Source organism: Salmo trutta, chromosome 29, assembly GCF_901001165.1.
Source record: "Salmo trutta chromosome 29, fSalTru1.1, whole genome shotgun sequence".
NCBI lineage: Eukaryota > Metazoa > Chordata > Actinopteri > Salmoniformes > Salmonidae > Salmo > Salmo trutta.
Window position 1 is genome coordinate 21,177,042 of NC_042985.1, and position 12,602 is coordinate 21,189,643.

General features: G+C 44.0%; 1 protein-coding gene across 1 annotated transcript; it reads right to left on the minus strand.

The window, feature by feature from the left end:
* Positions 1 to 3,738: 3,738 nt before the first annotated feature.
* LOC115167105 (mitochondrial glutamate carrier 1) lies at positions 3,739 to 12,409 on the minus strand. Its single transcript, XM_029721197.1, has 11 exons — positions 12,356 to 12,409; positions 12,074 to 12,118; positions 11,738 to 11,863; positions 11,540 to 11,595; positions 11,330 to 11,420; positions 10,552 to 10,609; positions 10,090 to 10,150; positions 9,602 to 9,755; positions 9,356 to 9,510; positions 6,538 to 6,613; positions 3,739 to 5,343 (listed from the first exon to the last, which is right to left on the minus strand). Exons 2-11 carry the CDS (start codon positions 12,091 to 12,093, stop codon positions 5,190 to 5,192), a joined length of 951 nt encoding a protein of 316 aa, XP_029577057.1. The 5' UTR covers positions 12,094 to 12,118; positions 12,356 to 12,409; the 3' UTR covers positions 3,739 to 5,189.
* Positions 12,410 to 12,602: the final 193 nt, after the last annotated feature.

Genomic DNA, 12,602 nt, shown 5'->3' on the forward strand with positions numbered 1-12,602 from the left:
GGCATCTCTCTCTCACTGACACTGAGTGTACAAAACATTAACATTATTGACTTGCACTGCACTGCATTGACTTTGCAAGGTGTCAAAATCGTTCCACTGTGATGCTGGCCCATGTTGACTCCAACGCTTCCCACAGTTGTGTCAAGTTGACTGGATGCCCTTTGGGTGGTGGACCATTCTTGAGACACACGAGAAACTGTTGAGCATGAAAAACCCAGCAATGTTGCAGTTCTTGAGACACTGAACACACTGGTTTTTAGATTTTCTTTTTAAGCCACCCATCAGAGTAATTGTCATTCTGGTTAATTTGCTCTGTTGTATTGTGAGCAAATGTTAAGGTTGAACACCGACACATTTGTTGCTTTAATGAGGCTTACACATGTGTATGAGTACCTCAAGAGCCTATGCATATCCCAAGGTTGGGATAGTTACCACTTTAGGGAAAGGGGATACCTAGTCAGTTGCACAACTGAATACATTCAACTGAAATGTGAATCAGAGAGGTGCGGGGGGCTGCCTTAATCTACATCCATGTCATCAGTGCCCAGGGAGCAATTGTTGTTGGGGATTAACTGGCTTGCTCAAGGGCAGAACACCACATTTTTCCACCTCGCCAACTCTGGGATACGAACCAGTAACCTTTCGGTTATTGGCCCATCACTCTTAACCGCTAGGCTACCTGCTGCCATTATAATGTTATTAACTTTAGATTAAAATGTGTAATTTGCAACAATATTCAAGAAACATTTTATTTTGCAATATACAAATTTAAAATGATGAACAGGAGTGACATTTACTCTCATGGATGGCCAAAAATAACTATATTAAAGCCACACCCCTAATAGGCCAAGCCTCCTTAAAATAACCTAGAATTACATTAAAAAAGACCCAGCATGAAAGTGAATAAAAAAACAATTGATGGTTGAATTAACCCATGTTTGGTAATCCAAACAACCCAACATGTTGGGTTATTAATGCAACCCAACTGGCTTGGTCAAAATAACCCAGTGTGTGGTCTGTCCAATATTTACCCAGCGCAGGGTTACCAAATAACCCAAATTGGGTTGCTTTTAACCCAGCATTTTTTTGAGTGTAGGTTACAGCCCACTCAGAGCTACACGCTGGATCTCAAACAAAGACTCCAATAGCCCTCTCTGCATCTCTCATAGCACTTGCTCCTCTCTCTCTCTCTCTCTCTCTCTCTCTCTCTCTCTCTCTCTCTCTCTCTCTCTCTCTCTCTCTATCATCATCATCATCATCATCATCTCTGGCATGAATATGAATTAACCTGTCACACTATCGCCTCTGAACTCAAGGCAACTCTTTCATTAACGCAACTTCAGCAATGCTGAAGGGTTTTCATTGACATTATGTAATTTTGTAGCCGCCAGCTTGCCCCAATACCAATCTGCAGGGGGGAAAAAGCTAATGTAGACCTATGAAGTGCATTTTTCTAAAATGTTAGGTACATTTTACAGTAAATTAATTGTTGGTGAACCAGTGCCATTTACTGTACTGTAGATTGCAAATAATGACTACAGAACCGTAACAGAGTTAGATCGCTTACAGTAGATATTCCTATACATTTCAGCCATACTTGCTGGTAAAATTTCTTCCACTTTCATAGCCCTGAGACACAATTCCTGCCTGTTATACACCATCAAAGGAGGTAGAGGTCATTTCACGAGCCATTTACACACCATGCTCTCCCATTCCCCTGGAACAGAGTGAATAATATAGCTATTGCAATTCCCCTTGAGAATGTAATTTCTCAACATATGAAATGTCATAGTAAATAAGCTAATTGATCACTAGGAAGGCAATTTAAATCTAATGTAAGCGAAATGTATGGCACTGCCTGTGACAGTAGGCCTACGATAAATTGGATCTAGATTGATATGATGATATGATCCACTCTGGTCTGTGTGTGTTTGACAGTCCTTGGCAGTAGATTCTCACCCTCCAGGCACTCACTTCTTTTGTAATCAATGCCTTGATTTGGTTGAGTGCCTCGATCTCCCCATCTCTCATCTCTCCCTCTTCCCCTCCCTTCCCTTCTTCCAATTTCTTATTGGTTTACCCTGTTCCTTGACTCCACCCTGTATTAGCCATATTCCCCTGTGCAGCATACAAAGTACATAATAATAACATATTTGAATGATTATTAATAATTAATAATATCAATAACAATCATAGTACAAACATAACATCTCCTTGTAATTGTATTAAATTCTATGAAATGTAGTATACATTAAATGCATGCCAGCTTGCAGCTGCTCCATCTACTGGACAGATGCTAACACTGTAATAACCACATAACAATGGAAGGTGTAAATAATGTGTCCTCTATACTCAGTGTCTCTGCTTGCTTGTTTTCAAATGGGATCTGAGTGGTATCCATGGGAGTGGAGAAAGACAAACACTGCAGGTGGGAAATGGATCTCCTCCATAGGAGATATTGCCAAGAAAGCAACAGGACACAAGGATAGCCATGCCCGTGTGAACTAGAGAATCTGGCTATTGGATGGACACATGACAATGGTTCCTTAGGAATGAGACAGGCCGACAGAGACAGCGAGATACTGAGATAGATTAATTTGGTGAAGCAAATGCATCAAACAATCCCTCCATTGTTTCCTTGGTTACCACAGTCTAGGGGAACTCTTCAGATTTCCTTGAGACTTGTTACGGTAGAATGAGGACAAACCACACACCAAAGGCTGTCACACAAATAGAGAGAAAGAATCATAAGACAACACGGGTAGCACAATCCCATTCATTATTTTCAGACAGCAATATATACGAGAGGAATACATTTTTTCTGTTCTTATTTTACCTCAAATGAATAATACAATAGCTGTCAGTCTGTTTTACACCTTCAGTGCACATCCATATTCACAACTCCAACTGATAACCCAACACCCACCATATCTACAGGGGAGGGAAGAGGGGTGGCGACATAGAAGTGCTTCGACGTGCATGTGTCCTCCTGAAAAGAGGGAATATCGGTCCAGTGAAGAACCAGCACAATATAGAATCTAGGTTACTATGATACAGGGGTCATACAGGGTCTACAAATGTACCTTTCAGTAATGTTAATGGCGATGGGCTTGTACAAATGTCAAGGGTGGGTTTTTATCTTTTTAATTTGATGACTTGACTCTGGCTGAGTGCTGTGAGTGAAGGGCCACGCTCAGAACCCTGGGGTGTATTCATTACGCATATTCTGTTGCAAAATATTTTGTCTGTTGCAAAACGTTTTCTAACAGAAACCGTTTACTTCAAACGGAAAACATTTTGCCCACGAATGTGAGACTTTCTATCGGACAAATTCAGGCAGGTCCCTGAACTGACATCTAGTTACAAAATGGTGCCAACCTGGTGGCTGGGCAGCAAGTTGTGTTTGGTGTGTAATCACCAATGTCACCAACCAGCAACGTTTTATGCAGGCAGTGTTGACTCTTTCAAGGCTCACAGCTTGAGTACATTGTTTCCAACATCTGCCAACATCTTATGTTATCTTTGGTAATCCTGAATAGTGAATACACCTCAGATCAGATCTTAGTATCACTGTGATGAAATACTCAATGCATTCTTGGAAGAAGAATACAGTTCAAAAGCTTCTTTACGGATGAAGAGGGAAACACCATTTGGAAAGAGGTACTGAAGCTGTGCAAAACAGCCACAAAACCACAATAAAACATAGCATCAATACAGACAGAAGATATTACAGTACAGTCATGTTTGACAGATTTATATATCATGATAGCATCATCTTAGTAAAAACAATAAAGAGAATTCCATGACTAAACCTTGATAAAGCACAACTAAAAGTACACTTGAAATGATATTGAATTATTATCATATAGTTATAAATCAGACCTAAATTTAAATATTTACAGTAATTCATCTCAGGTAGGGGATATAATAAAGGATGACCTATCAGAACACCCTCAACAGGTGCAGAGGACAAACTTTGGTCTAGAACACACACACCGTTCTGTCTGACTCTGACTAACTCCTTAGGGTTTAGGCTAATGTGGGCTGTGTCTGAGAGGAAAGTGATAGATTACCTGGCTCCAGTGTGGGCTGTGTATGATAGGAAGGTACCAGATTACCTGACTCCATTGTGGGCTGTGTATGATAGGAAGGTACCAGATTACCTGGCTCCAGTGTGGGCTGTGTGTGATAGGAAGGTACCAGATTACCTGGCTCCATTGTGGGCTGTGTATGATAGGAAGGTACCAGATTACCTGGCTCCATTGTGGGCTGTGTATGATAGGAAGGTACCAGATTACCTGGCTCCAGTGTGGGCTGTGTGTGATAGGAAGGTACCAGATTACCTGGCTCCATTGTGGGCTGTGTATGATAGGAAGGTACCAGATTACCTGGCTCCATTGTGGGCTGTGTATGATAGGAAGGTACCAGATTACCTGGCTCCAGTGTGGGCTGTGTGTGATAGGAAGGTACCAGATTACCTGGCTCCAGTGTGGGCTGTGTGTGATAGGAAGGTAAAAGATTACCTGGCTCCATTGTGGGCTGTGTATGATAGGAAGGTACCAGATTACCTGGCTCCATTGTGGGCTGTGTATGATAGGAAGGTACCAGATTACCTGGCTCCAGTGTGGGCTGTGTGTGATAGGAAGGTACCAGATTACCTGGCTCCAGTGTGGGCTGTGTGTGATAGGAAGGTACTAGATTACCTGGCTCCAGTGTGGGCTGTGTGTGATAGGAAGGTACCAGATTACCTGGCTCCAGTGTGGGCTGTGTATGATAGGAAGGTACCAGATTACCTGGCTCCATTGTGGGCTGTGTATGATAGGAAGGTACCAGATTACCTGGCTCCATTGTGGGCTGTGTGTGATAGGAAAGAGTCAGATTACCTGGCTCCAGTGTGGGCTGTGTGTGATAGGAAAGAGTCAGATTACCTGGCTCCATTGTGGGCTGTGTGTGATAGGAAGGTACCAGATTACCTGGCTCCAGTGTGGGCTGTGTATGATAGGAAGGTACCAGATTACCTGGCTCCATTGTGGGCTGTGTGTGATAGGAAGGTACCAGATTACCTGGCTCCATTGTGGGCTGTGTATGATAGGAAAGTGACAGATTACCTGGCTCCATTGTGGGCTGTGTGTGATAGGAAAGAGTCAGATTACCTGGCTCCAGTGTGGGCTGTGTATGAGAGTGCAATACTAGTTGTTCTGTTGAGGCAGGAAGCTGAGAAGGAACTCTCCCATTCCCAGGAAGTAGACCACCTGTGCGATGCCAAAGAGGGGAGCAATGACCAGAGCACGGCAGTACGCCCCCTTCAGGAAAGCAGAGGGACCCTCTTGGCGCAGAATCTTCCTGTTAAACAAGAGGGTCGTGATATAGGGGTGTATCTACAGTACCAGTCAAAAGTTTGGATACACCTACTCATTCAAGGGTTTTTCTTTATTTTTACTATTTTCTTAATTGTAGGATAATAGTGAATACATCAAAACTATGAAATAACACATGTAATCATGTAGTATCCAGAAAAGTGTTTAACAAATGAAAATATATTTTATATTTGAGATTCTTCAAAGTAGCCCCCCTTTGCCTTTATGACAGCTTTGCACACACTTGGCATTCTCTCAACCAGCTTCACCTGGAATGCTTTTTTAAAGGAGTTCCCACATATGCTGTGCACTTGTTGGTTGCTTTTCCTTCACTCTGCAGTCCAACTCATCCCAAACCATCTCAGTTGAGTTGAGGTCAGGCAAAGGGTGGCTACTTTGAAGAATCTAATATATAAAATATATTTTAATTTGTTTAACACTTTTTTGTTTACTACATGATTCCATAGGTATCACGTTTCAGGTAAGACCCAGATGCAGACAACGTCGAAGTAACAACAGTTTATTAATTCGAACAGGGGCAGGCAAAAGGCAGGTCAAGGGCAGGCAGAGGTCAGTAATCCAGATAGGTGGGGTAAAGGTAAAGGATGGCAGGAAGGCTCTGTTCAGGCAAAGGTCAGTAATCCAGAAAGGTGGGGCAAAGGTACAGGATGGCAGGCAGGCTCAGGGTCAGAGCAGGCAGAATGGTCAACATCGGGAAAACTAGGAAACAATCGAGAGACAGGCTCAGAAAGAAAAACGCTGGTAGGCTTGACAAAACAAAACAAACTGGCAACAAACACACAGAGAACACAGGTATAAATACACAGGGGATAATGGGGAAGATGGGTGACACTTGGAGGGGGTGGAGACAATCACAAAGACAGGTGAGACAGATCAGGGTGTGACAATAGGTGTTATTTCATAGTTTTGATGTCTTCACCATTATTCTATAATGTAGAAAATAGTAAAAATAAAGAAAAATCCTTGAATGAGTAGGTGTGTCCAAACTTTTGACTGGTACTGTATATTCTAGCCTAAAAGGCCTTCTCTGTTTATTTCATAGTACCAGTAGATGTTGTAATGTTCTACCATCAGATAATATGGATATAATCGATCAGAAAAGTCCTGTCAAAACCAGGAGGGAAGCAGTGGAAGAGTTAGAGTGAAAAGGAGAGGTTACCTGATGCAGTCTGTCACTCCGCTGTAGGTGTCCTCCTGACTTCCCCGTGTCATGGTCTGAATTCTGGTCTTAATCACTATGACACACATACTGTATCAATTGGCTTACAGGGCACATGGCAGGCATAATCAAATCAAATCACATTTTATTTGTCACATGCGCTGAATACAACAGGTAGACCTTACCGTGAAATGCTTACTTACAACCCCTTAACCAACAATGCAGTTTTAAGAAAAATAAGAGTAGGGCCTTTCTCTGACACTGACTGGTATATAGGTCCTGGATGACAGGAAGCTTGGCCCAGTGATGTACTGGGCCGTACACACTACCCTCTGTAGCCCCTTGCGATCGGAGGCCGAGTAGTTGCAATCCCAGGCGGTGATGTAAACATTCAAGTAGCTCTCGATGGTGCAGCTGTAGAACTTTTTGAGGATCTGAGGACCCACGCCAAATCTTTGGGGGAATAGGCATTGTCCTGCCCTCTTCACGACTGTCTTGGTGTGTTTGGACCATGATAGTGTGTTGGTGATGTGGACACCACGGAACTTGAAGCTCTCAGCCTGCTCCAGAACAGCCCCGTCGATGAGAATGGGGACGTGCTCGGCCCTCCTTTTCCTGTAGTCCACAATCATCTCCTTTGTCTTAATCACATTGAGGGAGAGGTTGTTGCCCTGGCACCACACTCTGACCTCCTCCCTATAGGCTGTCTCATCGTTGTAGGTGATCAGGCATACCACCGCTGTGTCGTCTGCAAACTTAATGATGGTGTTGGAGTTGTGCGTGGCCACACAGTCATGGGTGAGCAGGGAGTACAGGAGGGGACTTGTTGCCCTGTGTTAAGGATCAGCGTGGCAGATGTGTTCTACCCTTACCACCTGGGGGCGGCCAGTGAGGAAGTCCAGGATCCAGTTTCAGAGGGAGGTGTTTAGTCCCAGGGTCCTTAGCTTAGTGATGAGCTTTGAGGGCATTATGGTGTTGAACGCTGAGCTGTAGTCAATGAACAGCATTCTCACGTAATTGCTCATTTTGTACAGGATGGAAAGGGCAGTGTTGAGTGCAGTAGAGATTGCGTCATCTGGATATGTTGGGGCGGTATGGAAATTGTAGTGGATCTAGGGTTTCTGAGCTGATGGTGTTGATGTGAGCCATGACCAGCCTTTCAAAGCACTTCATGGCTACAGACGTGAGTGCTATGGGTTGGTAGTCATTTAGGCAGGTTACCTTAGTGTTCTTTGGCACAGGGACTATGGTGGTCTTTTTGAAACATGTAGGTATTACAGACTCGGCCAGGGAGAGGTTGAAAATGTCAGTAAAGGCACTTGCCAGTTGGTCAGCGCATGCTCGGAGTACACGTCCTGGTAACCATCTGGCCTTGCGGCCTTGTGAATGCTTAACTGTTTAAAGATCTTACTCATGGGCCTCCCGAGTGGCACAGTGGTCTAAGGCACTGCATCGCAGTGCTAGAGCCATCACTACGGACCCATGCTCAATCCCGGGCTGTATCAGAACTGGCCGTGATCGGGAGTCCCGTAGGGCGGCGCACAATTGGCGATGTTTCCTCCAACACATTGGTGCGGGTGGCTTCCGGGTTAAGTAGGTGGGTGTTAAGAAGCACGGTTTGGTGGGTCAGGTTTCGAAGGATGCATGACTCGACCTTCGCCTCCCGAGCCAGTTGGGGAGTTGCACTGATGAGACAAGATCGAAATGGGGGAGAAAAAGGGGGTAAACATTTTTTTAAAAGGTCTTAGTCACATCGACTGCGGCAAGCATGATCACACTGTCGTCTGGAACAGCTGGTGCGCTCATCCATGCTTCAGTGTTGCTTGCCTTGAAGCACGCATAGAAGTCATTTAGTTCATCTGGTAGGCTTGTGTCACTGGGCAGCTCGCGGCTGGACTTCCCTTTGTAGTCCGTAATAGTATGCAAGCCTTGCCACATCCGACGAGCGTTGGAGCCGGTGTAATATGACTCAATCTTAGTACTGTATTAACACATTGCCTGTTTGATGGTTCGTCTGAGGGCATTGCAGGATTTCTTATTAGCGTCCGGGTTAGAGTCTCGCTCCTTGAAAGTGGCAGCTCTACCCTTTAGCTCAGTGAGGATGTTGCCTGCAATCCATGGCTTCTGGTTGGGGTATGTACGTAATATTCCTCAATGAAATCGGATGAGCGCCAGAACATATTCCAGTCTTTGCTAGCAAAATAGTCCTGTAGCTTAGCATCTGCGTCACCTCTGTATTGAACGAGTCACTGGTACTTCCTGCTTTAGTTTTTGCTTATAAGCAGGAATCAGGAGGATATAATTATGGTCAGATTTGCCAAATGGAGGGCGAGGGAGAGCTTTGTACGCATCTTTGTGTTTGGAGTAAAGGTAGTCTAGAGTTTTTTTCCTCTCTTCTTGCACATGTAACAGGTAAAACAGATTTGAGTTTTTCTGCATTAAAGTCCTCGGCCACTAGGGGCACCGCCTCTGGATGAGCATTTTCTTGTTTGCTTATGGCTTTATAGAGCTCGTTGAGTGCGGTCTTAGTGCCAGCATCGGTTTGTGGTGGTAAATAGACAGCTACGAAAAAATATAGATGAACACTCTCTTGGTAAATAGTGTAGTCTACAGCTTATCATGAGATACTCTACCTCAGGCAAGCAAAACCTCGAGACTTCCTTAATATTTGATTTTGCGCACCAGCTGTTATTGACAAATAGACACAGACGACCACCCCTTGTTTTACCAGAGGCAGCTGTTCTGTCTTGCCGATGCACGGAAAAACCACAACTGTATACACACTCATACCTGTATACACACACACAACTGTCCTTACCATCCACAGGATTAACTGCCACAGCAGCTGTACTGCCAGCGATGCAGCCTGATGCAAAGGACACATAAAAAGGAGCGGGGCCATCAGCCCCACGGCCACCAAGACTGTTCAGATTGGCAAACAGGGGGAAGTAGATTATGGAGAATGGCACATCCCTAAGAGAACAGAGGAATGGTCCATCAAATGTGAATTATCTTAATTTGTGTGTTCTTGCAAGGTTTCCATTGTGTCTTCGTGCAGATGTACCTCAGGAGTGTGGCCCCCAGGCCCTTGTAGAGCCCTGCAATGCCCTGGCTCCTCAGCAGCTCCCGGGTGAGCTGCATTGCTGTATGGGACCTCAACTCCACTGGGCCCCCAGGGTCCCCAACTGCAGCCTGGGACATCAGCTTCCTCTGAGCCTCTACATGAGTCATAACACACACAACATCATCAGTATCATCAGTGACATAATCAACCAGGGACAGAGAAGCAGGAATGCCCCAGGAGATGTTGACAAACAAAAATACATTTGGGGAGTCACAGGAACACAAGGAAGAGTCACAAATGGGGTCTCAATAAAATAACTATTGTACATTGATACAATAACAATGCTGGCTGTTACTGGTTCTAACTGATCAGATATCTGTGATCTGTTTGTGTTTGTTTGGCTGACAAGACATTGGTTAGTCATGAAACACTGACTGGGAACAAGGGAACATACATCTTCCTCTCTCCTTCTTCTACCCATTTCTCACCTATCCGCCCTGCGTCCTGTAACTGGATCTTTAGCATCTCCATGGGAGTGGTGATGATGACCTGCACCAAGAGATGGAGAAATGAAGAGACAAAAATATGGAGAGACAAAGAGATGGAGAGACAGAGAGACAGAGAGATGGAGAGACAGAGAGATGGAGAGACAAAGAGATGGAGAGACAAAGAGATAGAGAGAGAGAGATGGCAAGACAGAGAGACAGAGAGATGGAGAGACAGAGAGACAGAGAGATGGAGAGACGGAGAGATGGAGATACAAAGAGACGGAGAGACAAAGAGATGGAGAGACAGAGAGATGGAGAGACAAAGAGATGGAGAGACAGTGTGACTGTGTTTCAGAAAAGTTCAAATACCCAGGCAGACACACAACTATTGTGCATAATTACTGTTGAGCCACAAGATGGTAGTAGAAAGCTGTCTGAGGCTGATACCCCAACTGATCTTACCTGACATGTACCAGCACCACAACCTGCCAGCATCTCCCTCAGCAGGGTGAGCTTCTGACTGAGAGAGAGAACAAATGTCATCATTATTTTGGTTCAATTACTTTGCTAATTTCTCTGGATGGTCTGGTGCTATCTCAAGTGATTTCCATACATTAAACAAAATGCATACAACATAAAACTCTCTGTTTCTATACACATAGGACATAACAATAAACATGCATAAAACAATAAACATACCATTAGTGATACACATAAAGAAACATACATAAACACACATAAACACACACACATACATGCACACACTGACACACACAGACACACACACACACGCACTCACACAGTCTTAGAAACATGTTAATAATTCACCAGTTCACTAGCGCAGGTCACTCAATAATTTATCACCCATGTTGTTGGTCCCCATGGAAATGTTGAGGGACGCTAAAGATATCCCAGGTATGTCATGCGGATAATGCTGCAGGGGCCTGTGGGATTGCTCCTATCATCCATGCTGTATGTTTACAAAATATTTATACCTCTAATGTATTACCAGTAGATCCCAGCACATAGTGAAGATATTATTAGAATCCTATTTGTGATATGTATATCAAATCCAAACAAGAAGTTAGTTAAAGCTGATGTAGTATACACTACATCTTTCAAGTACATCTATTCAAAGAGATCAGAGTGGGCAAGAGGTTGGTGTACCAGTCAGTTACGACTGGTGTATGATTGTATTTGAAAGGTAGGTGTTTGAAAGAGGCCTCTGAGCACTACTCACCCATCCTTGGACAGGTGCTGTCTAAAGAAGTCATTGGCAGCTAGTTTGATGGCCTTCTCTGGAGTGACCAGAGTCAGGTTTACAGCAGCACCTAATGGTCAAAGAAATAGAGAGACACAGAGTCATAAACAAAGAACATGCTCAAACCTGTGTGCACACACACGCACGCATGAACACACGCAAACACAAACACACACAATTTTGTCCTACCTCTGTACATGCCAAAGTACCCCTCTGATTTGATGGTCTTGATAAGGCAATCTGACCTGTGTAGTGAACACAAAGGATTACTTTGCATTGACCTCAGAGAATCAACCAGAGGTATGCAGATATTACAAGCAAACTGCAAGTTTTAGAATTTCTAAATGAGACTGGTTAAAAGTGTGTGTTGAACAGCATTGTACATACATGCTGGTGTAGAGACGGGAACCATTTTGCTGGTTCTGGAGACGGGTCTTGGCTAGGTCAATAGGAAATACACATGTCACACCAATCAGTCCAGCAATTCCCCCATTGATCAATTTGGCAGGTAAACTGAGAGGGAGAGAAAGAGAAAGAGAGAAGGGTGAGAAGGGATCGAAAAGGTGACAATGACCAATCAATAACAAAAGTTAAAACAAGAATGAGAGAGCGGGAAAATGGTGGAGGAATTAGTTCTTGATTCAAACTAGAACATCAATTAAAACATGTGATAAAATCCTCTCAGATTCTTCTGTTTCCATCAATATCCTTATCCGCACTTACCTGATCTGCTTGTCAGCCATCTGTCTGTGTATCTGTAAACGTGATCTGCAAGGAAAACAATGGATTAGTGGAAGATAGATGGAGAATACCTCGGACAACCAGCCAATGTTCAACCATCAGTTTTAGTCAGTCAGTCAAGTTATTGGCCAGCTGTGAAGGAGAACTGGAAAAGAACAGAGTACAAATCCATGTCAGAACAGTAGTCTGAGACTCAGTTAAAGCTTTGAGAAACATTTGTGCATGGAAGGTACTTGGCTTATCCCTGGGCATAGTAGCATTTACCTCAATGTTGTGTTGGCTGGCTACCTGAAATGAAGAGTGTTCATTCATTGAGCCCTGCTTTCAGAAGAATATGATCGTACAGCCACCCTCCTTCTGGACCAATCACATCAATCCTCCCCTTCCACCCTTCCCTCAACCCTAATTCTAACCCCAACTCTTCTATTTCCTCTGCTCCTACTCCTCCCAGATCTCTCCTGATTTGTGTGTGTGTGCATTGTATTTGAATGGAGCAAGAGAAAGCAGAGAA